At 41.2% G+C, this 27,343-nt stretch overlaps 2 protein-coding genes and 1 long non-coding RNA gene across 12 annotated transcripts in view; 2 read left to right on the plus strand and 1 right to left on the minus strand.

Moving 5' to 3' along the window:
- LOC135312037 (uncharacterized) overlaps positions 1–27,343 on the minus strand; it is a 38,856-nt gene that overhangs the window by 11,337 nt on the left and 176 nt on the right. For 4 of the 8 annotated variants that reach the window (XR_010371664.1, XR_010371663.1, XR_010371665.1 and 1 more), the window contains exon 2: positions 4,625–4,757. This is a non-coding gene — a long non-coding RNA (uncharacterized LOC135312037). Of the gene's footprint in view, positions 1–3,191; positions 3,270–4,624; positions 4,758–5,204; positions 5,641–9,760; positions 16,079–27,343 lie in introns of those variants that run through there. The other 4 variants (XR_010371661.1, XR_010371660.1, XR_010371659.1 and 1 more) reach the window with 4 other exon arrangements.
- Positions 1,436–9,789, plus strand: LOC135312036 (C-C chemokine receptor type 2-like). 2 transcript variants are annotated; one of them, XM_064444107.1, is made up of 3 exons: positions 1,436–1,490; positions 7,204–7,361; positions 7,695–9,789. In XM_064444107.1, exon 3 carries the CDS (start codon positions 7,706–7,708, stop codon positions 8,774–8,776), a length of 1,071 nt encoding a protein of 356 aa, XP_064300177.1. In that variant the 5' UTR covers positions 1,436–1,490; positions 7,204–7,361; positions 7,695–7,705; the 3' UTR covers positions 8,777–9,789. The 2 variants fall into 2 exon arrangements, with proteins under 2 accessions (XP_064300177.1, XP_064300178.1); XM_064444108.1 differs by lacking the exon at positions 1,436–1,490 and having other exon boundaries at positions 7,191–7,361.
- On the plus strand, positions 1,458–26,321 carry LOC135312035 (C-C chemokine receptor type 5-like). Of its 2 annotated transcripts, XM_064444106.1 has the most exons (5): positions 1,458–1,490; positions 18,342–18,437; positions 22,093–22,250; positions 22,584–23,661; positions 26,125–26,321. In XM_064444106.1, the coding sequence occupies exons 4-5, from the start codon at positions 22,595–22,597 to the stop codon at positions 26,180–26,182; spliced, it is 1,125 nt and encodes a 374-aa protein (XP_064300176.1). In that variant the 5' UTR covers positions 1,458–1,490; positions 18,342–18,437; positions 22,093–22,250; positions 22,584–22,594; the 3' UTR covers positions 26,183–26,321. The 2 variants fall into 2 exon arrangements, with proteins under 2 accessions (XP_064300176.1, XP_064300175.1); XM_064444105.1 differs by lacking the exon at positions 1,458–1,490 and having other exon boundaries at positions 18,029–18,437.

Here is a 27,343-nt window from a genome sequence, read left to right on the forward strand (position 1 = left end):
GGTTTGCAGTCTATATTTACAGCAACACTACACAGCCCCTTCCAGGTTGATAGGAAATGTTTATCTCTTTCATCCATCACAGAGACCCAGCTTCCTAATGCCTTGCTTGTGCGCTCCTTCTGAAAGAGCTCTGTGAGTCTGTGAGTCTCTGGAACGCATGTGGTCATGTCATGTCATGTATCACTGGTTTTACTGAGACTCCACATAGATTTCCTAGGGAATTACAAAATCCAGCTATAATTGTAGCACAAGCCAGTCTTACAGCTTTTCAAGAATACTGCAGGAAACTACACAGCAGTCTTTGAGAAAAAGGTCAACAGCTGCTGCCAAAAAAATGCAAAATCGAAAAATGTAGCCTTGTTATAACTTGCTATAAAAATGTAACAAGTCTCCTCAGGGAGCAGATAAGTGGCCATATTATTCATTTATAATGGCCACTTACATAGGCAACAATTATCATTCCAACAGCTGGAGCCTGGGGCAGCTGCAGTGACAATGGCATTGGTGAAGTGAATGCTTTTAAAAAATAAATACACCACACTACACCCGACTATACTTCCTGCCTTTGAAGCAAAAATATATTTTAACCACTTTTTAATTTTAATCTCTTTCTGTTGCTTTCAACCCTGCCATGTCACCACAACAAAAAGAGAACGAGCTGCAGGTTTCAGCTTGCCTCATACTACAGCCTCTTAGAAGTTCAAGATCATTACAAACAGCTTTGCAAAGATTACAATATGTGTTTAAGGAGGGGGTCTAGACCACACGGTGCAGTGTGGTGTAGACCACATGAGCTAGTCACATAACTGGAAGGAAGGTAGCTCTACCAGCACAGTGCTCTGCCTGACCCAATTAGCGCTGAAACATCTGGACCTTGACTTGACCTGAGCTTCACAATGCTCATCTAAGGCAAGTGTGATGCTGTATAATATGACACTGCTTTGCATAGTATAATGTAGCAATTTTGCCTACAGATTCTTTTTCACTAGTGATGATAAAGGGAGAACCATGTAGAAATTATACAGAAGTCTGTCCGTGACAATGAACATGAAGAATACCTTGGTGGGGTTCTTTCAACATTCATTTTGGAGACCTGAATTTAACTTCAAAAGCATACATTCTGTATGCCAGGTATTGCACACCACTTTCTGTTGAGCTGCAGAAGTGTCTAGAGCAGCTAGAAATACCTACTGTCCTGAGAACAGGATTTTATTGAATTTAACTACCCAGTATTAACCCTGTAGAGTTCAGATACTGACTGCTCCAGTTCCAGATGGAGCAGAACAAGTAGATACCCGTGAAGTCTTCACCCCTCAGACTGGAAACTGCATGTTTTCAAAAAAAGAAGAACCATACCCTTGATTCTTGTAATAATGTTTTGCAATATATCTCACAGGAAGTGCTGTTTCCTATTTTCAGATATAGGATTTAACTATGCGTTTGTTCACAAAGAAGAAGACGTGATCAGACGAAAGAAGCTTGATAAATCAGTAAGTAGCTATTCTTTTTCCTTTTTTACATGTAAATGCAAATACTTATCTAGATACAGATTCATTCAGTGGGGAAGCATATGTGCCCAATGACAGTGGCAGTAGAGCTACCATTCAAGTGGAGACACTATCTTTAAGAACAATTGGGTCTCATAACTAGCTTACGACTCAGGATAAGGCTAAATGTGACAGTAGAGAATTGAACTTGACAAATGGTGTAGAAAATTATAAACTTTTTTTGTAGTTGGAACTTACTGTGTCTTAATTTCAAAGCTTTTCCAGGAGGTTAGTAGCTTGAAAATGTATTCTGCTAAGGATATAAACTGATCAGACATGAGATCCTTCACACTTTACTCCCCAAATCTAAGCCACATCTTGCTCTATCAGATGCAGGTGGCAGGTGTTCTTTGTCACTACCCTATCACATGGTTTCTTTGTATTATTCAAGCATTTAATCTGTTAAAGGTGTTATTTCATTACCATGTAATGAAGGGATATGTTCTTTGGGATTGGTTCCTCTTTTTGATGTGATATCTCTGAGCCACCACATTAGAAAGCCTGTACTCCATATCTCATATATATTAGTCATGATCTGGCTTGTAATTTTTGTTAATGAGGTTTTACATGTATAAAATTCATCACTGCTACACTGGAATTGTACCATTCTCACACACAAGGATAGGTGAGCTATTCTGCTTGGATAAATGAGACTTGCCACTTGAGTATTAGCAAAAAAGCAATGATAGCCTAAGAATACATTTTTCTTTGTCATATATCAAATATGCAGTTACTGCAACCTTTGCTTTCATGGGAGAACTGCACTGTTATTTGCCATGAACAGCTGACAGTGCCAGAGCAGTGGGCTTGAACTTTGCTGTGTGGAGACCTTTATAGCAATAACATGACAGGTGCATGATCCTATGATATATGTTGGCAATCTCCACTCTAGACTATTATCCTTTTTTTTTATATAGTATAGTTGACCCCCAGAATAGTTGTGGCTACAACTGTTGTTTGAATTACTCTGAATTCAATGTTTTACCTGAAGCAGTTTAAGCAGACAACAAAAAAAAAGAACAATCCTGAACAGAGATACTAACACAGGACTTAGCCTATGCAAGAGAACAGCCCTCTTACGCAGATAGTCATGATTTGGAGGAAGACATTTAATAGCTGTCTCAAGTTGCCCTTTCTCAGAGTGCTTATTTCAGTGCTACTCTTTTAATGTGCATTCGTTTAGGTAAGAACAACTCCTACTTTTTTTTTCAATCACATAGACTGACTCTATCTGCAGGAAAGCTCAGGAGTTTTGCAAGACCATCCTTCTGGTTTTGGTGGGGAATAGAAACAATTGGATCTTGAGGGTTCGCAGAGTATTAAGCCTGTTTATTCCAGCCCAGAACATACTTTTCCTTGAAAATTCTGCAGGGATGAAGTTAGGAGGCAAGCCATTCTGAAGAGATGTTTCTAATGCTCAGCTGTTATAAAAGAGGAGGAGATTTCTTATATATATAAAGCGAGGTTTAATTTTGGAAGGGACTGTCTTTCCCCAGTCATATCCTGCAAAGAAATCCTGTGGTCACTACCCCATGAAAAGATGTATTTGAGGGAAACTATCAGCTCAGAGTCTTACACACAGCATTTAGATTATACTTCCGTATTTTCCTTCAGCTTTCTTGGTAACTCAAGAAAAGTACATACTTTTATGCTTGCTTCCCAAGAGGTCTTTGGTGTCTGTGCACAGTCTTCTCTGTAGTTTTGCCTGTCTACAGACTCATTCTGGAAAGCCAAAGCCAAAGTTAAATAGACAGAGCTGTTAGCAGGAAACATTGGGCACCTCTCTCGTAACACTAGCTGTCTGTATATGGGATATTATTTTTCTTAAGTTTCAGTTTACTCTATGCTACATTGTACTTCTGTTTCTTCATAAAATGCCCTAGATGCTGCTGACACATACTTCTAAGCTGCCTACGAGTCATTAAGCAATTTCTTTTTCTGTATGACAAACTGCCATTTGTGAAAAGGAGGAGGGTGAGTGCAGGGGGAGTAACACCGTGTTACCCGTTCATACATTTCAAAAGAGAACCTTTGTCTTAGACCATAAAAAGGGAAAGGGAACTTTGGGAGTCATTCAGTTTTGAGATAAGCAGCTCCATTAATACACGGATGCTCTTCTAAATTGAAGTTATCAAATGTTCTGATTTCTGTGAGGGAATTTTGTCCAAATCCCCTTTAGGGCAGAGCAGACATGCTGAGCTGTGAAACTGCCATCCCAGAATAAGTGTAGCAACTCAGGAGCCTCTTTGCTTGAATTACTCTAACATGGAAATCTTTGATAGTCATACCAGCACTTAGACACTTCTATAGCTAAAGGTGACACACTGTAGATAACAGCTAATACTCAAGAGCTAGCAAGGCTTCTCTCAAAGCAGCTGAAATACAGAAATCTGAGAAAACATGATTCAGAGCAACATCCTCGTTACAAGAATCTCTGATGTTGCAGTAAGCACAGCTTTGTTAAAACTTAAAGAAATGAAATTATATTTATTTTGGCTCACAACATTACAATTATTAAGAAAATAAAATTTTCTCCCATCCAAGCTGTAAGTCATTCTCTTTGCAAGAACTCTTCCCCAGGGTAGGGGCAGGCATTTGGCCTGGGGCTTGGTCACACTTCACTGCACCCAACTTCTTGGAGACTCAGAACAAAACCAGTCCTCTGACAGGAAATGAGAGTAGCCTCAGATTGGACTGCTCATATATTTAGACACTTTTGCATGATAAGCACACAGGATAAATTAGAAGGGAAGGAGGACACCAAAGAGAAAATTCTCTTCCTCTTATATTTCTACCTTAGGTTTGACTCAGTTGCCTGCTTTTGCAGAAATTGTCCAGAATTTCTGTTAGCAACCAAAACTACTTTGTGCATGCAGAAACTGTGGGTGTGTGGGCAGGACAGTGGGAACTGATGGCCACATGCACTCCATAAAGTAAATGAGAAAGCCCTGCAAATGAAAATCATTAAGACTTCCTGAATATTTTTTGTTAATTTTGGAAGGAAAATAAGAGGCAAATAAGCCAAATATCTCAAGTTCCCAAAGCAGAACCTCTCAGAAGAGCCCGTTTATACTTACAGCACAAGAACAGAGGTAAAGTTGGAGATTCCTTTGCTAACACACCTATTCAGAAGGTTCATGCCTAGATAATTTTAGAGCCAAAACCAAACTTCTTGTCAAGGGCTACAGCTTCTGCAGAAGATGTTTCTTTCTGCATGAAAATGAAAAAATGGTTAAAGTTAAATAAAAAAAATAATTGAATGCAAACAGTAATTTCCAACAGAATTTGTTAACCAGATCAGTTTTCTAGAGCTCTTTGTGATTAACGTTGCTTATCTGCAAAGGATAAGGATTATTTTAGAAAGCATTTCAGAAAATATTTTTAATATTTTGTGCTTGTTGTGAAGAGGAGGATCTGACTTCTATCCCATGCAAATGCTCAGAGAATTCCCATCAGGTCATAGACGGTAAACAAAATAAGCACAGTACATGCCATCTTTCTAGGCAGCATCAGTGTGAATTGTACAGCGCAGGAGCTCAGTTTTGGTAGTGGAAAGGCGTACTGTGCCTGGCTGGGATGGACTTAATTTTCTTCACAGCAGCCCTTATGATGCTTTTAGATTTGTGACCACAGCTAGGAGAGGTGACCCAAACTGACCAAAAGGATATTCTGTGCCATATAACATCATGCTCAGCAATAAAAGTAGTGGTGGTGGTGGTGGGGAAAGTTTTTCCAAAGTAGGCATTGCTTAGAGACTGGCTGGCCATCACCTGCTTGGTGGGAGGTGGCAAGCATTTGTCCTTGTATCACCTCTCCTGTTTTCTTCTGCTCCCTTCACTCATTCAACTGTCTTTATCTCAACCCATAAGTTTTTTCTTGCTTTTGCCCTTCTGATTCTCTCACCACATCCAGCTGTGGAGGAAAGGAGTGAGTGATTAGATTGGGGCTTAGCTGCTGGCTGGGGTCAACCCATCAAAGGAGATAAGGCTTGGGCAGCAAAGGAAACAAATGTGTAGGGAATCAATTACCTTTAGTCCAGTTACTCACACAAGTATCTTCTGTTGTTTTTCAATCTCAAAATAAGTTCCAAACTAGATAAAAACCCTATTACTTTCTATGCATTTACACAAAGATTCAACAAGGCTAAGTGCGCCAGGGGAGCTTTAGATTGGATATCAGAAAATATTTATTCACCAAAAGGGTTGTCAAGCATTAGAACAGGCTGCACAGGGAAATGGTTGGATCACAATCACCAGTATTTAAAAGACGTGTAAACATGGCACTTAGATACATGGTTTAGTGGTAGACTTGGTAGTGTCAGGATTACGGTTGGACTCGATGACCTTAAGGTTCTTTTCCAACCTAAATGGTTGTATAATTTTATGATTCCACAATTCTGTATGAGTGTGTACATATATGTGTGTATATATGTATGTATACTTTGCATATACACACAGAAAAAATTGTTTTAACATGGTGTAATCAATAAAATTTCTTCATGAAGATAATGTGTATTACATATATATCGACTGAGATAAAGACACAGATTAAAACTAGGTTCTCTGGATCCTGAATAGTCTGCATATTAGGTTTCAGGAAATACAATGTTCTTCAAACAGCTAAGTATGCTGACACGAGCTTAAGACACTGCAGAAATTTCACATGCTAAAGATCAGAATGACCCGCCATGTAATTAAATTCAGCTTCTACCAAAAAGCAGACCAGGGGGCTGCCCCTGTGTCACTCCACCCACAGGCTGGGTTTCTTCAGTTACCTTTAGTCTTGCAGAACTCAAGTGCAGAGAGAATGAAGTGGTGGTTTTGAGAACGTGGTCTCTGCAAAAGATGCCTGCAATCACACAGGGTAGACCTCGTCATTGAAACAGGTGCATCAGGGCTGTAAGCAGGAAAGCAGCAAACGTTGCTGCGCTGCGTGAGTGGTCAGAGATCACAGAGCAAGTTGGGGCAGACGCGCTGCCTGAAGTCTGCCATGTGAGGAGCAGTCTGTTGCCTTTGTCAAGAGAATAGGCATCAAACTGCCAGGAAAATGCAGGCTTCAAATCCATCAACCTGCTATGAACAGCCACCAATCTGCCATGAAGCGCCTGAGAAAAGCAGTCTTGATGACACAGAAAGAAAGAGCAGCCCTTTCACCGGGCAGCAAACAGCTCTGTTTGGCTACCAAACACATCAATTTCACTTCCTCATTAAGTGACCATGAAGGACATTTGGTCCCTCAGACAGCCATCTGCACAAAATCCTCTTCCCAGCGGCTCACAGGACACGCAGGAATTCTTCCATTTTCTCCAGGGGTCTCTGAGAAGACAGATCTCCTCAACTTTTCAGAGACCAAGTTTCACAAGCTGGAGGGACAGAGAGTTTGGGCAACCCTTGCGCTTCCTCAATTGCTGTGTCACCTCACTGGAAACACTGACTTACAAAGGATGAAGGACGGTATCATACAACCAGTACACACAGAGAACTGTCAGCACCTGCTCGTAGCCACGGCCATACCTGCCTTTCGCCTCTGTGCCCCCTCCAAGACACTTAGGACAGGAAGATGCCACAACAGATATAGGTGTTAGGGGCCACGCTGAGAGCAACTGCCTCCTTTTGTGCCACTTGCCAAGGTCTTTGCCTATCTCTTCTTCCTACAGGACTGTGCACTACTTTCATTCCTGACCTACCTAAAACCAGCACGCTTCCATGGCCTACGCCTGACCCAGACTCTGTAAGGAACACGACGTTTGCCACTTTACCCAGACAAACGCAGCCAACTTACTGATAGCAATACCCAGGACAGCGGTTCCACCAGGTGGGTATGCTTAGTACTCTGCAGAGGTCATTTCCATACCTCCAGTGACCTGATTCCCACAGGCATTCAGGCTCCCAGGAAGTCATGAACAACCTGGATGAACGGCAGGCAGTTTCTTTCCCCCATGGCACAGCACCTTTTCAGGCACTGGTTTACACCTTGCCAGGGCCCAGTCCTCCTTGGGTGAGGGCTACAGTACGGGTTGGCATGATGAGAAGGTGCCCAGGTGCCAGAGAGATGTACAGCTTTGCTCTGTATGCCAGCCACTGTACTCTCCTGTCACTGCCAAGCTTGGAGTTTCCTCTAGTTCAACATCCTTCTCTTCCTTTCCAGACCAACACACCATGGAAAACCATACTGTGGACTTAGCTGACTTGCCACTGACAACAGAGTTCGACTACGGCGATGCGGTACCATGCATGGGAACTGAGGAAAAGCACTTTGCAGCAACAATTTTGCCACCGCTTTATTCTTTGGTGGTGATATTTGGCCTCACAGGCAACCTGCTTGTTGTCCTTATCCTGGTAAAATACAAGAGACTGAAGAGTATGACTGACATCTACCTGCTCAATCTGGCAATTTCTGATTTGACGTTTGTATTTTCTCTCCCTTTTTGGGCTTATTACGCTGTTCATGACTGGATTTTTGGGGAGGTGCTGTGTAGAATGCTCTCAGGTGTTTACCTCCTTGGCTTCTACAGTGGTATCTTCTTCATAATCCTGTTGACCCTAGACAGGTATCTGGCCATAGTGCATGCAGTGTTTGCTTTAAAAGCTAGGACGGTTATCAATGGCATCCTCGCCAGCATTGTCACTTGGGCCGTTGCTATTTGTGCTTCTGTTCCTGGAATAGTATTTCACAAAACTCAAAAGGAAAATTCACGTTACACTTGCAGTGCTCATTATCCAAGTGATTCCTTAATAAATTGGAAGTACTCCTGTACTTTAAAGATGAATATTCTAGGACTTATTGTTCCAATGCTCATTATGATTTTCAGTTACTCACAAATTCTAAAAACATTATTGGGATGCAAGAATGAGAAAAAACAGAAGGCAGTCAGACTTATATTTGTGATAGTGATTTTTTATTTCATCTTCTGGACACCATTCCATATTTCTTCTTTTTTGCATACCTTTCAAAGTTCACTTTTCAACCCAAATTGTGAAATCAAAGCTCAACTGGAGAAAGCAATCCAAGTGACAGAAACAATATCAATGATCCACTGTTGTATCAATCCTGTGATCTATGCATTTGTTGGAGAAAAATTTAGGAAGTATCTTTGCAGCTTTTTCCGAAAGCATGTTGCAGCCCACCTCTGCAAAAAATGTCCAAATCTTTATCGTGAAAAATTAGAAAGAGTTAGTTCCACATTCACACCATCTACTGCAGAGCATGACATCTCTACTGGACTGTAAAAATATATCAAAACATATGTTGCATTACTCGCTTTGCCTTACAGACTGCCTGACATTATTTAAGATCTGTATGTCAACCACTACTGAAAACTATGACCCTCAATTCGTGTGGTTAACTGCTCCCTGGGGTTACAGCATTTTCCATTCTTAAGCTAAGAAATCAGTGAGTTCTCCAGGAATCATTAACACCATACCTGGATCATATCAAGATTTGAATTGGGCCCAGAATAGTACAATTCTGTCTCGACCCAAATTGTATCCAGTGAACAAATGCTAGTGAGATTTACCTGGCGGGAATACAATACTGAAGAGACTAAGGAGTAACATGTCATCTCACAAGAGCCATTTGCTGTTATGTGAACATTTTAAGATGAACACCGGGAGGAAGCACTGAGGATTGATGTACTGTTTAGTATTCAGCATTAATGGAACACCTTTTGGAAGTGACTGTATTCTTTCTGCAATATGGCCAGGCCTTTGATAGGGGAAGGCTTTTAGTTTTCTTCATTTTCCTCCCTACCCCTTTTTGTTTCCATAAAAAGTAATTTGAGGATTAATATGAGATATATCAAGATAATATTTCTCCTCTGATGGGAGAGTTGAGTGACCTTTATCTTACTGGGACCATTTAACCCAAGGATTTATCTGTTAGCTAATAGTGGAGTCATATTTAAAGATAAACCTTCTGACTGTAGACTGAGTTATAGTATTTTGATTTTAGTAATTTAATTTTATGCCTGCCATATCATAGTTCAGTTGCTAACATTTTCCAAAGTGAGATCTTAATGGGTAACATTGTGATTTTTATGGGTGCAATTTTGCAAGTATCTGCACACACCAAGTCTACTGACTGCACCATAAGACAATGTTGTACCCCACAAAACCATGAGATTGCTCCTGACAAATCATATCCCTCCAAGGAAAACAGCACTTAACCAATAAAAGTACATCAGCAAAGATCTGCAAGGTCAGAATGAAAATTACCTTGGTACTTGGTATGCAGGATTCTGTATGAAAAAATATCAGGACCCTCTGAAGGATTTTGGAGACCATGAGCACAGTACTGAGTGGAAGCATCCCTAGGTCCGGACAGGTAAATCATGTGTGTACAGGAAGACTTTACATGGCAGACACCATAAGTGTGTCAGGCAAGGCTCCTGCATGAGAAAAACATGCTCTTCACATACACAGCAAGTCTGATGTTTGGGATACACTTCTAGTTAGACAGTAGCCTGGGAACTCCAAAAGCAGCCGACTGCAGAGGAGACATACCCACTTTGCCCTCCCAGGAGAAAAGTGCCCATAGCCAACTGGTGCCTCAGTTAGAACTGCAGGTTAATTGAAGACTTCAGACCTTTAGTCTACTGGTGTCCTGTGGCCATACATTTATGTATAATTAGGAGTTTCCCCTGTAAAAGAAAGTGGTATTCTAGGGACATGATGTTAGCAAAGAAGAGGAGGCAGGGGCATAGTGCAGAACTTCTTGTTTCAAACTGTAAGGAAGTGCAGTTGAGCACTCCTTATGCAAGTGAACTGTCCTGCTTTTTTTTTCCCTTTACTTCAAAGGGCACTGCCCATGCATATTAAAGACTTGCTCATGGAAATCTGGAGGCCAGGCGCAGGTTCAAGTAGCCTCCAAGCAAAGTAAGGAGACAAGAAAGGATGCCACACTACTTAACATTAGGCACGTGACTCATGCTTAAATTGACAGCAAATCTCTTCATGGTCCCTCAGTGGTCAGTAGAGAAAAAGAGATGCCCTAGTCAGAAGCAGACATACAATTTAAATGGCCTCTGGGGAAGATTACCTGCCTGATTATAGAAGGAGCCTGGAAATGTCAGCCTCTTAGTTTAGGTATCAGATGCCTTAATCTAGGTGGTGCAAATACTCTTCCCCCTCAAGGCACTGCTTCTGTTAGTTGTTAGCTTTTACCCTATCAGCTATTATAATCTAGCCACTACCTTGTTAGGTTAATAGCCAGAGACAGGCTAAAGAACAGACCAAAAATTATCCTCACAGTAAACTTTCTTGCTTGGAAATAATATTCTTCCCTTCTTTTGCACACTTTTACTGCACTAATGTGAAAGCACCTTTTTAATATTAAAGCATAAATTAGCTCAGTGTGACAGAAGTCCTGCTGTAACTGTGATATTTCTACTGCTGTGTTTTATTCAAAATTTTTTTGTTGTTGCAATTACGTTTCTTCCTGTTTTCATGTTAATGCAGTGACATTAATAAAATCTGTGTCTGAAAAACAACATATACCCTGTAGCCCATGTTCTCCTCCTAAGCAAAAGGACATCAGTTCTGCTGTCAGAATTGAGGTTGCAAAAAGATGCAACTATGGACTTAAACACTCACAATACCACACTCCAGCAAAGCAAACCAAACCGAACAAGCAGGGAACAGTCTGCCCATTCCAGAAGCTGGCATGGCATTTATTCACCTGCAAGCTTGAGAAGAGTGCATTATGATAGCTTCAGGAAAAGTCTGGGACCACAGATTATAGATGGGTGAAATTTGACAGGTAGGAGAAACAGGGACGTGTACAGGGGAATAAAGGAGAAGAATAAAAGATGGCACTCTATTAATATTGGGATAAAGACGGGATTCTCCATAGACTTTCTGCAACTAATTTCAGGTCTCCTTGCACTGCACAGAGTGAGCCCAGCAAAGTGGTGTGCCTAATCTCCCAGGCTTTACGTGTAAGGAACTTTAAGCATTCAAAGTTCAATATGGAAACGTGCTTCTGCTTCACCATGTCATTCTCCCTGTTCCACTGTCCCAGTTCCTTTTTTCAGCCTATGATCCACACCTCCTCCTCCCCCCTGCACACTCTTCTCATCTGTCCACCATGGGATAAGTGAAATTCTACACCCACTGCCTTTGTTTTCTGATTTGCATTTAGTATTTTGTGCTGGAAGGAAAACAAACAAATTAAACCTAAAGATTAGTTTATTGATATGTTAGGTACCCAGACAGGATAATCCTTGATCCTTTGTTGCAGCTTTGCACTGAGACAAGCAAGGCTCTAGACAGTTTTGTTGCAGACTTGGAGTTTTAATCAGTCAGATGTGGCTGTAGCATGGTGTAGCTACAGGCTCCAAATTAGGCTAGCAGGACTTCAAGCAGCCTGGTCACAGTGGGATGGAACTACTCGTGTGGAAGGTTTAACAAGATCCCCAGGGTCTATGAAGGAGAAAACAAGCCACCTCAGCAGAGAGGTGGGGGAAATTTTATATATGAGAGACAAATATTCCATAACTCAAGCTCTGCAGGGAAAAGCATTGAGATGAAGATACAGTGTGTATGTAAGAGCTAGAGAAGCAGGCAGATAGACAGAAGCTGTGTGATGAACTAAAGCTATGTTAAGAAAATGGCAAGGCACACCAGAATTGTAATACAGCAGAGAAGAAGCTAACACAAGGAAGAACCACTGCAGTGTTTGGGAGGCATATGAGCTGCTCTGGTGAGATATTGAGGAAATGAAAGCAAACATTTAAGAGAGTGTACAACTAGCACCAGAACACCAAAAAGATTCAAGATAGCAGCTCTTTGAACACTACAAGTAAACTGTTGCTTTAAAACAAATGTTGAACAGCTAAGTGGAAACCATTACAAGGTTTTGGGCACTGAACTTCTGAAGAGATAATGCGTTGACTGGGCTTTCAGCATGCTTATGAAAAGAATGCCCAGGAGCCATGGACAAATACCTATGCACAGCCCTGAAACCAAACAAACAGTTTAGTTTACGCACAGGAGAAGATAGAGTTAGACCTTCCTGTTAGGAGATGCTACTGCCATGTATTCGGAAGCATGTGGGGACGAATGCCCCACGCAGCAAAAGATAACTCTGCCGACTGTCAGACTTCCTAAGGGGCAAAAGGAAATGCAGCAGAAGTGCATATATGGTATTGATGAATGCTGACCAGTACTCACAACCAACCACCAGACTTATAATCACTGCCATTGGTTTGTCTGTAGTAAGTATATAACGGGCAAACACAGAAATAGTGAAATTTCTGGTAACCAGTGCATAGGCATGTTCCTGTCATAACTTTCTTTTGTGTTAACCCACTGTGGTGTTATGTGTACATATTTTAGATAATATCAAGCTAAATAAAGGAAAAGGAGTACTGAAAAAGGATAAATAGGAAAAACTAGTGACAAAACATGAGACAATTACTTTATTAGCTTTAATAGAGGCTAATAAAGTAATAGCCAGAGTAACTGGAAGATCAGAGATAGATACTTTAAGCAGGACGTGAAAAGATTTAGGCAAGAAAGAGTTTCAGTTACGAAGCTCTAAATTAAATATCACTCCTTTCAGTGAAAATTACGAAAGGGATAAATACAAAGAACATAAGGACAAATTTACATGGTATCTTGTTCCAGTTAATAAAAAACAAAGAAATGAAATGCCAGGAGGAGAATGACATGATGCTGCCTATGTTAAATGGCACAACAGGCAGATACTGCTCACTTTGAAGTCTAATTTTGCTGCTGTTTTCAACTGCTGATGCTTACTGGGCTTCTCCTAGGGGCTACTGTGGTTACTGTGGCCTTAGAAGCGTTACTCCTGCATACAGAAATGAAGAAAATTAAGTTAGCAGAGGAAACAAAACCAAACCAGTAATTTCAGATGCATTTTGAATATCAATAGTGATCAGGCCAAAACAAAGAAGGATGTTTGTCTAGAAATAAGGAGTGAAGGTATTGCTCTGTACTGATATTCTGGTGATGCTTGCCTATTAGGAGCTGTACTTCATTCAGAAAATGGAATGGTAGGGAAAAGAAATGTTGTTCAAGTCTGTGTAAGTGCCAAGCAGTTTTGTAATTCCTGTGACAGTGAGAGCAATTTCGGTTTGAGTGGTTTAAGTCTGAAATGACTGATTCCGGGAAGGTGGGGCCACAATACTGAACTGGAGGAGGGCAGCATGACCAGATACACAGGCCAATGTGCAAAACTGCACAAACCTTCAAGTGACAATCAGCTTTGCAGAACCATCTACGAGGTTGTGCCAGTAGGATGCTAACCACACGACACCAACGACACAACCTGTCCTGATACCAGACTTTTTGAATGGAATGGAAACCAAGTGAATGGAAGTGAAGGAGCCATTTGGACATTACTTGCAGGGAGACTATTAGGAGGTATGGACAATTACAGATTACACCTAATCTTTGGCATCCAAAAGTACTCCTGATTCCTGGGTCTGGGCACATACCTTATCATTGTACAGACTCTGTCTATCCTTTCTGTGACCTAGTTTTCACTGGGAAGAAATTTGATGTGGGATTTTCCCAGCCTGCCTCATCAAGGGTCCAGGATTTACATGTACACTGAGGAGCATTTCTGGTTCACAGTTAAGATAGCCCCAAACAGCATCTGTAGACCTAGAATTTGTGTACTATAAATGTACCTAAAACCAGCAAAGCGTGAGAATTAAAGGTCTATGTGAAAATGAGATTCTGAGAGCTGAAAATTTGTGAAATGCATAGCTATGGCCCAAAAGTAAAATATATTGTACGATGATAACACCTTATATATATAACAGGGCAGCATACATCAGAAGCCTGGATAAAAATGGTAGAAGGAAGCAATGCTCTCTTCCTCCTCACTGTGTGAGGAAGCACTAGTTCAGTAAAAGCGGCTTGGGGAAAGCCAAAACAAAAATAGTACAATGACAATGGAATTAATATGTGCTACAATGGATAACTATTTACGTGCAAGATTTACAAGAGAGAAACAAACAGAAAACAGAATAATAGCAGAAAAAAACCCTTGATCTTACTGCCAGTAAAAAACCATGTGAAGAAATAGTATTAATCCAGATTAGAAATGCTTGTGTCTTCCAGAGTTTGTTTTTTGTAACCCAACTTCCTCAGACCCAGATTCCTTTCCTTCCTTGAAATGTGTAAAACGGGTTTTTTTTTTGTGTGTTTTTTCACTAGTCTCTGTGACAGAAATCTTAGGGTATGGTACATAATGTTTTTTCCCCCATTTTCCTCAAAAGAACATACCTCACAGATATAAGATTGTGGGTCATTGTACAGTAGCAGCAAAAGATTAGGCACAAGAACTTGAGAGCCTGAAAAAAAGGGCTGGTAAGAAAAAAACCCCTAAGCAACAAAGTAGTTTTAGCTGGATGTCTTTATTCAGCCTCTTGAAAACAAAGACATTTAACTACTATTGATGAAATAAAGTACATGCTAATGCTAACCTAATTTAGGCATGGATTTTGTGACTATAACAAGTAACAATATTAGATCTAACTGGGTTCACCAATGGAAAAAGAAATGCATCCAGTCTATGTTGACGTCTTCATTAGATCTCTTCTCCAGATGAAAAGGATGATCTGCTTTGCTGTAGTTATAGACTTTGATAAGAGCGTTGTGCACTATCATATGAATAATATGAAATACCTAAGAAAGGTATCTGCCATTCTGTCCTAGGCCTTTTTTTTTCTCTCCCAGTCTTTCTTCTTCAGGTGGTGCAAGTTTGTAATAAATTGAACAGAAACAGTTAGTTGCATTTTCAAATACCTGTACCCATAATTCTGCTTTATGACATTTGTATGTCACACTGGTATGTGAGCACCTCATATGTGTCCTAGTAGATGTTTCAGTTCTGGTGTAGAGTTCACATAAATGATGACACCTCCTTGCAGAATTGCCATATCACTTCGATACTGGATACTTCGGTGAGATGGTCTGATTACTATGAAGATGAATCATAATCAGCCACTGGATAGGAGAGATAGATGAATGTGGTTTGACTTGACAGTGTTTGCGGCTGTGTACTTCCTGAGTACATCAACTTGAGCCCCACAGGTAAGGAACGAAACCCACTACCATTCCAGGAACGCCTTTATGGAGGGCATGAGTGTCACACCACTAAATATAACTCCTACTCATCTCTGAAGGTAAAACCATAATAGGTAAAATTTCAAGCTGTATCAACCCACTGTAATTATTCCTTTCATTATTGAACAATAGCTTCAATTTCTTGGTAAAATTATGAGGTTCACCTGTAGGTAATGATTCTTAAAATCTGCTGTAGCTCACGGCAAGCAGCAGTGTACTTTTTCAAAGAGATGCTGGGCAAGGGATTGAGAAAAGCTGAAAAAAATCTAACTGGTAACAATGGATGTGCTACTTGCATTGTCCATATCTTGGTGTTGACACATGGACTAGATGGAGGCAATGGGAAGGCAGCAGGGAGGAGGAGGAGACACAGCAGCAAGACGGCCAGTCGCAGGCTGGTGTGATGAAGCTTCAGACTGGATGGGAGGTCAAGTCCTGGCAGGGGCCCATCAAGAGCGACTGAGGGGAGCAAAGGAGTGGAGATGGAGACAAAAGAAAGATCTTGTCCTAACAGCACTGATGAACAACACACCACCAGCACCCCAGTGCTCAGCAAACAGCACAGGGGGCCTGGACTCACCTACAGCCACATGGAAGACCTGATCAAATCTGACTTCCCAGCAGCTCTGCTTATCTGCAGCTGGTGTAGAGCTAACTGAACATACCATGTAGGTGCTGACAATAAAGCCACAGTCCAGGTGCCTGCTATCCGCGTGTCCCTATATTTGGGCCGCCAAGTGTTATAGCTATTCACACTCTCTGCAGGGAGTCTCTCATCCAGCTGTAAGACCCAGCTGGTGAGCAGACCAAACCACTCCCCTTAGTCAGCTGCTATAACTGTGAGTGGCAGAGGCCCTCTGTTGGCATGCAACACCCTCTGCAATCTTAGGGTGAGAATCAGTAAATGAAACACCCAGCTGTGCTTGCTGATCAGACTGAGCTATGAGAATGAAAAGCTATAAGCAACAAAATCAAACAGATTAATAAAGCCAATGAATCTGTGGGAACAAGGGATTATTTCTGAAGACCAGCCCACCACAGGTCTTAGTTCTGAGTTGTTGTTAGTTCAAATGTTTGAGACCAGTTTTGTGAGAGCATATTTCAGAATCAAAAGCTTAGTGAAAAATGGTCAGGTCCAACAACAAATTTGAGTCTGTTTCCCCTGTTCATATAGTGTGAGATTCCAAAAAGTTTTAAAGTCTCCAGTAGGTTCAGTAACATGTAACAAACAGTGAACAAAGAAGCAGGCTTCAGAAAGAAATCCTTAAAATGTCTGTTAATTTCAATATGTACACTCTTTAGGAATTATACATTGAAAAATTAATTTGGTATGAACCTTTTTTGAGAATTATAAGAATTCATTATAAAAGTGCATTTTTTTGTCAGCAATTAGGAGCTTGATTTAGGTGTAGTGGAAACGTTTCTAGAAGCAGCTCTTTCCACTGACTGTATAGGGGGTCTAAGATAGTCCATCAATTAAGGTAATGTGAACCTTAGAGTACCCCACAGTGGCCACTAATTTTGACCTTTAGAGAGCTCATTGGAACAGCTGATTAGGAAAGGAAGAGACAAATCTATTGATCCTATGGAATAAAGACCTTGATTAGTCCCTCATGCAAGGACTGACAAGGAAAACAGGCTGAGCTTTTAGCTTTTTACTGTCTCCCCCTAGATCTGAGATGTAACCCAGAAGATGTAATTCCTTTGGCTCCCATTAAGGAATGGCAGCATCCAAAACTAGACATCTCCATTGGGCTTTTGGCATTTTAAAATCTTTTAAGGGTACTAAGGGCTGAGTGCAGGAAAGACATCACTTTCGTGCCTTCACTAGGTTGATAGGATGAGATATTTTGGAACCCTCCAAACAGATGTCAAGGGGAGACAGGGGTTTGCAGTTATTAGGTATCTTCTCAGCGTTTATCAGGCATCTGATAAGGCACCATGTCTTTCTTGCTTTCCCTGTACCTTTCATATCTCCTGTGAGGTTACTTTGATGTCTAAAAAGGAACTAAAAAGCTGCTCACGGTGCAGCTTCAGTTTAATTCTAAAAGTCAAAGGAATCAGCCACAAAGAAATAAGTTGATAGGAAATCAGATTTTATCGAGCTTTTCAGAAGCTTAATTCCAAAAAGTAAACTACAGTGTTGCTTTAAAACAAGGCCAGACTCTATATAGACTAAGTCGTAGTCTTAAGAGAAGGATTAAAACAAAAAGTACAGTCCAAAAGACTGGGTTAGAGAAAAATAGAATCAATCAAATCTCCTAAAATACAAGGATTGCAACTCAGAGCAAGCCAACAGAAAGTGCACGTAATTTTGAATAAAAGTGCAAGCTTTATTCAAAAGCTCCACTTCTTATTCAGGAACAAAAACCGTAAAAGACATTTAATGACTGAGAAATATAAACAGATGAACCTTATGTAAAGTGTTCTTGCTTCAAACAGGTTAGCTAAATGAAAAAAAGAAAAAAAAGATATAAAAACCTTTTTCTAAAACTACAGCTGTAAGTTGTGAAACCTTTAGTTCAGCTCCTAGGAGGATCCTCCACAATTTCAACATCTCTGCACATCTCACAGAGTTAGAAAAGTAACATCTGACAACCCATTTTTAGAAAATAGAGAACTGCTCCTTGATTGCTTTTAAATGAAAACAGATTTGTTTGCTAGAAGTTTTCAAACTGATACATCCTCCTTCATGCAGGAGGTGGTTTTGACCATCTTCCCGTGACTGACAAATCAGTTTAGCGTTGTTCTTGATGTAATGATCCAAGCCATCACTTGCACCGTAAGGTACATGGTAAGTCATCTCTGCTTCTTTTTTTTTTTTCTTCTTCTAATTAACATTTAGTAGTTGCTTAGGTAGTCTGATGCCTGAGGTGAAAAATACTTGTAGAATCTTGCCAGTGTACTCATCTTTAAAAATTACCCTGGGGAAATGCTTAAGAAATGTTAAACAGAATACACTATTTTAAAGGACAGAACCACTAGAAAGCTTGAGCAGAGGATCCAAGTAAGCAAAGAAATCTCTAGAGACAGATCTATGTAAGAAATATAATGGGGTATGACTCTGATTTTTTCTTTGAAGGTGATATATGATGATGGAAATCTGGATTTTAAAACTGTTACTGCAAAGACAAAACAGCTTATCTCAGTGAAGAGTACTTACTCTTCTCACAGGATGACTCAGAAAATCTGATGTTGCATTCTAAACACTCTGTCTCATGGAACCTGTTTACACGCAGCATAGCTTAGCATTTTACCTCTGTTTACTACACCTTTTTATTTGTTACCATTTTACAGCACTGTGCAAATGAACTGAAATTCACTTCAAAAAAAATCTTTGCCTCTAAAAGCAGAGCGCTCTGATCTGAAACTCAGCATGAAAGAGTGATGTGAGTTTGCTTAGCTTTCCTATGGCAAGCTTTTCTCTTGAAAACTGCATGACTGCTAGTTTCAGCTAGAGCAACAGAATGTGTCTAGCAGATTTCTAGAAATATTGTATTTATCTAAACTGTATTCAAAACAATATATACCTCTTTTTGAAATATCCTTTCTTCAGAGATCTTCCAGGATTATCTTTGGGCGATTTTCCTAATGATCAGGAAACATAAACCCAGCCAGACACCTCTGATTAGCTAAACAACCCAGGTCGATTAACCCAGTGAAGCGTTCTAGCCAGCGGCCAATGTTGTTTCCTAAAACAGTGAGGGGATAAGATAAATCACAACACCACTTACAATTCCTTTTTCTGGTTTCCAAATTTAATCTGTAGTTTCCATTGTCATCATGTGCTGGATACTCTACACAATTCAGTGTAGTAAGTACTTTTGCAGGGAGAGGCTTCTGAACCAAAGGCTGGGTTAGAGGAACGGGGCTCAGTGGAAGGAACTGCTCAGAGGGGAGACCACAATTTAAGCATGCAAAAAGGGTTGAAAGGAGGAAGATAAGATGCAGGGGAGATGTGGTTGTCATTCCAGAAAGGCAGAGGAAAGGATGGAAGGCACTGAGATAGCAGTTATCAGGAAGAAGAGGCTGTCGCAAAAAGAATTACTGCAGCAATACTGAGGCAGCATTCTGCAATAATATTTGCATGAATCCTATCAATCACATACTCATAAAATCCCACTCTGGGTTTATGACCCGGGTGTTTTTCATACCTGTTTATGCATGAGCATCACGCAGGTGCAAAATGATCAAAACAGAACGTGCTGGGTCTGACACTGTGTTGCAGCCAGCCCCTCATCCCACAATCCCAGTGTACAGCATGATTGACTGACACATCAGAAACGGGGATATTCAGCTATCTGCAGTACCAGGGACTTGTACTGTCAGGGCATGCAACATAGATATAGCAGGCCTAGCTGAAGGGAATATGAAATATTTGTGCAGTGCCCAAGTCTTGTAATGTTTTGAAATAAAGAAGTTAATGTTCTGGAGTGGTTTATAAAGGTGCTTTTTTTTTCTGAAAGAATTGCTGAGACAGTACTTAAGAAATATAAACCCTTAGATACTTTAAAATCAACTTATTTACTGTCAATACACCTGAGCCACAGCCACTTCCTTTACCAATGAAACCACTACCTCAGCACTGTAGTAACTATGTAGTTAGTATGGCTGTGGAAAAAAAACTGTTTGAGAGAGATTGCCAGACCTCCCTGAAAGCCAGTCTTTGAGGATTTTGACAGCACTTATTTTCTCCCCAGAGGTCTAGGCAAAGCTGAGACCCAAACTGTTAAAACTTGGCAGTTTTCTCTTATTCCTTGCTCTCCAGAAGAAAACTTCATGCCATACTCAACATGCCAAAAGAATGTCTGAACATGGATGTCCTCATTATTGATATTCTTAGGGGCAGAGCTGACAACCAGACTAAGGAAGAACTTGGGGAAGGGGCAGGAAATAGGTTTGCAAAGGCATCACATAATTTTCTTTTAAAGGTACAGATTTTGCTCCAATAAAGCTTCCTCTTGTTTGGGCAGATTCATATCTGCACTGTGCAGCATAAGAACCTCCATCAGAAGCTGTCAGCTCAGGAGAGACTCAGATCCTCATTTTTAAGGTCACAGGAAGGTACTCAAAGACCTAGCACCAGTCCCTTCGTCAAGACATCAGCTTATGTTTAGCTGAGTTAACCATTTTGACAAAAATTAATATAAGGACATTAGCATTTTGAGCAATCTTGAGCCTACAGCAGAAAACATTTCTTTCACCTGAACAGTTTTGTATACAGAGACACAAAGAGACACTGCGGAAATTTCACAGGCTGTGAACGAGAATGGACCAATATGAGCTTCTACCAAAAAGCAGACCAGGGGGCTGCCCCTGTGTCACTCCACCCACAGGCTGGGTTTCTTCAGTTACCTTTAGTCTTGCAGAACTCAAGTGCAGAGAGAATGAAGTGGTGGTTTTGAGAACGTGGTCTCTGCAAAAGATGCCTGCAATCACACAGGGTAGACCTCGTCATTGAAACAGGTGCATCAGGGCTGTAAGCAGGAAAGCAGCAAACGTTGCAGCGCTGCGTGAGTGGTCAGAGATCACAGAGCAAGTTGGGGCAGACGCGCTGCCTGAAGTCTGCCATGTGAGGAGCAGTCTGTTGCCTTAGTCAAGAGAATAGGCATCAAACTGCCAGGAAAATGCAGGCTTCAAATCCATCAACCTGCTATGAACAGCCACCAATCTGCCATGAAGCGCCTGAGAAAAGCAGTCTTGATGACACAGAAAGAAAGAGCAGCCCTTTCACCGGGCAGCAAACAGCTCTGTTTGGCTACCAAACACATCAATTTCACTTCCTCATTAAGTGACCATGAAGGACATTTGGTCCCTCAGACACCCATCTGCACAAAATCCTCTTCCCAGCGGCTCACAGGACATGCAGGAATTCTTCCATTTTCTCCAGGGGTCTCTGAGAAGACAGATCTCCTCAACTTTTCAGAGACCAGTTTTCACAAATTGCACCTGGCTCACAGCCCTACCAGGGACTTGGGAAAGGGGGAGGGTTTGGGAACAGGAAGGGCTGACATCAAAGTCACAAGCCTCTACCTGCTCCCACTATAACAGAGCTTGCCCCAGGGCTTTCACAGCTCTGCTGCACACTTACCTCCCAGGTTCACATTCCTTCTTGCAAAGGAAGCCCAGTCCCTCCAACAGTCCCCAAACCAAAGCTGGAGGGACAGAGAGTTTGGGCAACCCTTGCGCTTCCTCAATTGCTGTGTCACCTCACTGGAAACACTGACTTACAAAGGATGAAGGACGGTATCATACAACCAGTACACACAGAGAACTGTCAGCACCTGCTCGTAGCCACGGCCATACCTGCCTTTCGCCTCTGTGCCCCCTCCAAGACACTTAGGACAGGAAGATGCCACAACAGATATAGGTGTTAGGGGCCACGCTGAGAGCAACTGCCTCCTTTTGTGCCACTTGCCAAGGTCTTTGCCTATCTCTTCTTCCTACAGGACTGTGCACTACTTTCATTCCTGACCTACCTAAAACCAGCACGCTTCCATGGCCTACGCCTGACCCAGACTCTGTAAGGAACACGACGTTTGCCACTTTACCCAGACAAACGCAGCCAACTTACTGATAGCAATACCCAGGACAGCGGTTCCACCAGGTGGGTATGCTTAGTACTCTGCAGAGGTCATTTCCATACCTCCAGTGACCTGATTCCCACAGGCATTCAGGCTCCCAGGAAGTCATGAACAACCTGGATGAACGGCAGGCAGTTTCTTTCCCCCATGGCACAGCACCTTTTCAGGCACTGGTTTACACCTTGCCAGGGCCCAGTCCTCCTTGGGTGAGGGCTACAGTACGGGTTGGCATGATGAGAAGGTGCCCAGGTGCCAGAGAGATGTACAGCTTTGCTCTGTATGCCAGCCACTGTACTCTCCTGTCACTGCCAAGCTTGGAGTTTCCTCTAGTTCAACATCCTTCTCTTCCTTTCCAGACCAACACACCATGGAAAACCATACTGTGGACTTAGCTGACTTGCCACTGACAACAGAGTTCGACTACGGCGATGCGGTACCATGCATGGGAACTGAGGAAAAGCACTTTGCAGCAACAATTTTGCCACCGCTTTATTCTTTGGTGGTGATATTTGGCCTCACAGGCAACCTGCTTGTTGTCCTTATCCTGGTAAAATACAAGAGACTGAAGAGTATGACTGACATCTACCTGCTCAATCTGGCAATTTCTGATTTGACGTTTATATTTTCTCTCCCTTTTTGGGCTTATTACGCTGTTCATGACTGGATTTTTGGGGAGGTGCTGTGTAGAATGCTCTCAGGTGTTTACCTCCTTGGCTTCTACAGTGGTATCTTCTTCATAATCCTGTTGACCCTAGACAGGTATCTGGCCATAGTGCATGCAGTGTTTGCTTTAAAAGCTAGGACGGTTACCAATGGCATCCTCGCCAGCGTTGTCACTTGGGCCGTTGCTATTTGTGCTTCTGTTCCTGGAATAGTATTTCACAAAACTCAAAAGGAAAATTCACGTTACACTTGCAGTGCTCATTATCCATCAGAGCAGAGAAATGCATGGAAGCAATTCCTGACCTTAAAAATGAACATCCTGGGACTTGTTATTCCAATGTTAATTATGATCTGCAGCTACGCACAAATTATAAAGACATTACTGCAATGTAAGAATGAGAAGAAACATAAAGCAGTCAGGCTTATTTTTGTCATCATGATTGTCTACTTTTTTTTCTGGGCACCATACAACATTTGCATTCTCTTGCGTGATTTTCAAGGTATATTTTCCGTCACTACTTGTGAAGGCAGTGGTCAACTGCACAAAGCAACCCAAGTGACAGAAACAATATCAATGATCCACTGTTGTATCAACCCTGTGATCTATGCATTTGTTGGAGAAAAATTTAGGAAGTATCTTCGTAGCTTTTTCCGAAAGCAGATTGCACTCCACTTCTCTAAATACTGTCCTGTTTTCTATGTTGACACAGCTGAACGGGCTAGCTCCACCTACACACAGTCTACTGGAGAACAAGAAGTTTCTGCTGCATTGTAAGTTGTGTCTGGTGAAAAAGTAGAATTGACTTTTGTGAAATCAAGTCTGTGATGAAAGTCTGCAGAATCTGGCCCAGATATTGGCTCTAAGGCAGCTGCAAAAGTTCACAGAATACCTATCTACTAAAGCTTGTATTTTGTCTTGTACAGAAATGAAAAAGATGTATCCAGTCAGCTACCTAGACATGCTAATGTGGGATCCTGTAGGGGAAAAAAAGGTGTTCTCTTTTTTTTTGTGAATGTGGAAGGGTAGTTTTGTAGTATAAGGTCCAATACCACACACAGCCTAAGGACCTCAGCTAGCAGGCTTGTAAACTGATTTTTTTTTTAAAGTGAGCTAGAGGTTAGAAATTGACACTGTTTCTTTGGAAACATCTCCTGACTGTACCTTACACAAGCTATCTCACTCATTTGAACGTGGTCTCAGTCACATCTTTTACTAGCCTGATTGTGTATCTCTGTAAATAATGCTAAATTACTGAGGCATGTGATACAGAAACTTTTACAATGGGATAGGAAAATTTTATACATTTAGAAAAGACTCAATATTTCAGGATATATTCTCCTTTGCATATATATGGTTGAGTATCAGTGTCTTGAATCTTTCTCATAACAGTTTTAACTACTAGGTGTCTTTGATATTTCAGAAGGCTCCCTTTTAATCAGCTGGCGTTGTATATGTTGTTCACACTAAATGCTAATATAACGACCTGTCATTATAGGAAAATCCATGCGTTTACAATATTTCAAAAAGAAAGTATTGCACATGGAGCTTTAACCAGGTTAGATCAAATGTGGACAATGTGTCAACAGGGTTTTAACTTTTTAGTACAGTGATTTTGCTTGCCATTTTTCTAGCCTACGTATGAAAAAAATTTTAAAATATGAAATGAATGTGGTTCTAGTGGCTGCAAAACAACAACAGCATTAGAAGTGTGAAAATTGTTTCAGAACAAGCTTGACCCAGATGTTTTTAGAGATAAACATATTTAAGCTATCAAAACATATGAATAAGTAAAAATATTCACTGTTCTACAGAGTCAAGGGCACACAGCATCTCTTTTTTGTTTTAGAAGGAGGTATCATTTGGGTGCTATGACAATGTTCTTTTTCTGCCATTTAGGAGTTTTACAGAGAGCAAAAGCTTCCATCATTAGTAAGACTGATGGTAAAATATTACTGTGCTTCCCCTTAAAGCTCAGATTCTGCAAAGCACTTGAACACATAGAAAAGATGAAGTAAAAATGGGGATACTAACATGCTTAAGATCATACCATAGTCAACGGTATTAATTGATTTAGCCTGAGTTGTCCTTTCTAGGATTTCTTATATTTCCCCTAAGACCTATGGCTTTGAACAACTCTGTGGACAGGAAACTAAAAGTGAATATTTTGATTGCTGTTCTTATCCAGCAGGACAATTCCTGTTTCCCAGCTCCTCTAGATTGCCTTTTAAATAATATTTTCAAAAGAAGCAAATGTTTCAAAAAGCCCCAAAGAGATTTTACATTGCCAAGTGGTTGTGAAAGCAGGAAGTGAAATAGGGAAATTTTTGCTTATCAAACCACTTGTTTCAAGCTATTCAGTTTTGTCATATTAAGCACCACTTTTGGACCACATCCACATGGGAAGTATAACAAAAGCATACTATACCTTCTAATTTACAAGATTTCCAGCTGCATACTCTTTTTTAAGACCCTGTGTATTAGTTACATTCTGGACTTTGTATATGCTTTTAAAATGGGTAACTATATCAATGCAAGCAGAAATTGGGTAATTTCAGCATAAAATGACAAATATAGGCATTTGCTTTTTAAAGAGATAGGAAGTTATATGCAGTAACTTCTAGACAGGCTGGCATTTTTTTAAACTTCTAGAATACCTCTATGAAAATATTTTTGTATTTTATTCTGCTCTTGATAATAACTTTAATTTGGTCCCTAAGACGCCTTGCCTTTAATTAGTTACTTTCTCTGGAGGGCTTTGATGCCAGTCAGGGTATGTATCTTGACCAGCCCTGCAGGAGCAAAGTACAACAACCAAACATGCACGAGCACACTGACAAGCTTTCTGCGAGGCATGTCAAAAAGCAGCCCCAGTCCTTTGCGGTGTTCTCTTCTACAGCATGGATCTTCCCAAGTGACACATAGTTTCTGAAGGGAAGAGGTAGAACTTAAAGAGACTGATGGCCCAGTAGATAAGCAGCTTATCAAGAGTTTCTGTCACTTCACTGAGAAGGGACTACACTTCAGCGAAAGAGACAAGCCAGATTTCAGCTACTGTAGTGAACCGTGATCCACATTCATGGAGAAAATAGAAAACACAGTATTTGGTAGCACTGCTGGTGCATTCGATTAAGGACTCTGCCAACAGATTGTAATAATATTTTGTATTACGCAAGTTGGTTAACTTTTGTATGTTAGACTTCTTTATCCTTCCACCCTTCCCCCCTTTTTTATAGAACAGCCCAGAAGAATGAAAAAGGAAGGGAAATTCCTCTTCGTAACAGGTTGCTATGATGCTGAAGGAGCAGGCAGGACAAAATCAGGGTTTTACAAGTGGACTAAGAACCAGCATCATCAAATAACACAGGACCATCAAGTGTTCTTAACTGTTGCCACTAATAATCTAATAATAAATATGCTGTTTTGGTTGTCATTACGTTTGGTCTTATTTTTACAGGTGGGAAAAGCACTCTCTCATACAATTCACTATGACCCTAGAAGATTAAGTGTTTTTAAAATGAAAAAGCATACAAAAGAATTTTTAGTGTGTTTAGGATCTGCCCTAGTGACCGAAGAGCCAACAACTACAGTAGACTCGTGCACGCATGTCCCTTCAGTTCTTAAGATTTTGGCGCCATCATGTGGCCACGCTGTAAGGTTTCATGCTACCAAACATTCACTACACCCAATGCTTTTGGTGCTTTCCTCTTTCGAAGTTTCCTAAGAGGATCTTCTGTCAAAATGTCTACCCCTACTACGGGCAGCATCAATATTACGCAAACAGCAGCAAACCTTAGAAAAAACACTCATGGCCACTAAGAATGGAGGTCCATTGGATGAGCAGGCATGGTCACCTTTTAACGACTCAGGCAGATGCAACATTGTGCTATGGGAGAAGTGAGGCTTGTTTCAGCTCCTGCAGAAGTTTTACATGCACTCATGTTGTCTGGATTCCAGCCATCTCCTCTGGAAGGAGATCATTTGACATGCTTGTCCATAGCTTGGAAGTTACAACAATAAGAACACATTCCCCACTGTATTTCCTTTGGAAAGACAATAAGGATTGAAACTTGGATGGAAATGGGACGCTCACGCTTCCAACCTCTCCCAGACCCGGGCAACTGTGATACTCCTCCTATCGCCGCCCAGCAGAGGTCGGCAGCATCAATACCCCAAACCTATTCCAGGTGAGCCCCCTGGATGGACTTAGGGGTTTTTTTTGGACAGTAGATGCCAGGCTGAGGGGGATGCCTCGACTAGGGAAGCAGCCTTTCTTGCCGCCTCCTGTGGCAGCAACAATTCCCAAACCGGAGAGGAATCTCCTCCAGCTTACCGCTCACTGGGGCCCGCCTGGGCTCTCAGCTGCCCACTGGCCCAACGCTGCTACACTGGGGGAGTAAAGCTGAGGGGACCGGACTGACAGGTAACCGGGTGCGATGCGCCGCAAAGGTACAT

Source organism: Phalacrocorax carbo, chromosome 2, assembly GCF_963921805.1.
Source record: "Phalacrocorax carbo chromosome 2, bPhaCar2.1, whole genome shotgun sequence".
NCBI classification, from domain to species: Eukaryota; Metazoa; Chordata; class Aves; order Suliformes; family Phalacrocoracidae; genus Phalacrocorax; species Phalacrocorax carbo.

Excerpts from the sequence above, each read along its gene's own strand:
- LOC135312036 (XM_064444107.1), top strand. The coding sequence starts at position 7,706 with ATGGAAAACCATACTGTGGACTTAGCTGACTTGCCACTGACAACAGAG.
- LOC135312035 (XM_064444106.1), top strand. The coding sequence starts at position 22,595 with ATGGAAAACCATACTGTGGACTTAGCTGACTTGCCACTGACAACAGAG. Across the intron at positions 23,662-26,124 it reads CAAGAAGTTTCTGCTGCATT|AACAGCCCAGAAGAATGAAA; the intron begins GTAAGTTGTGTC and ends CCTTTTTTATAG.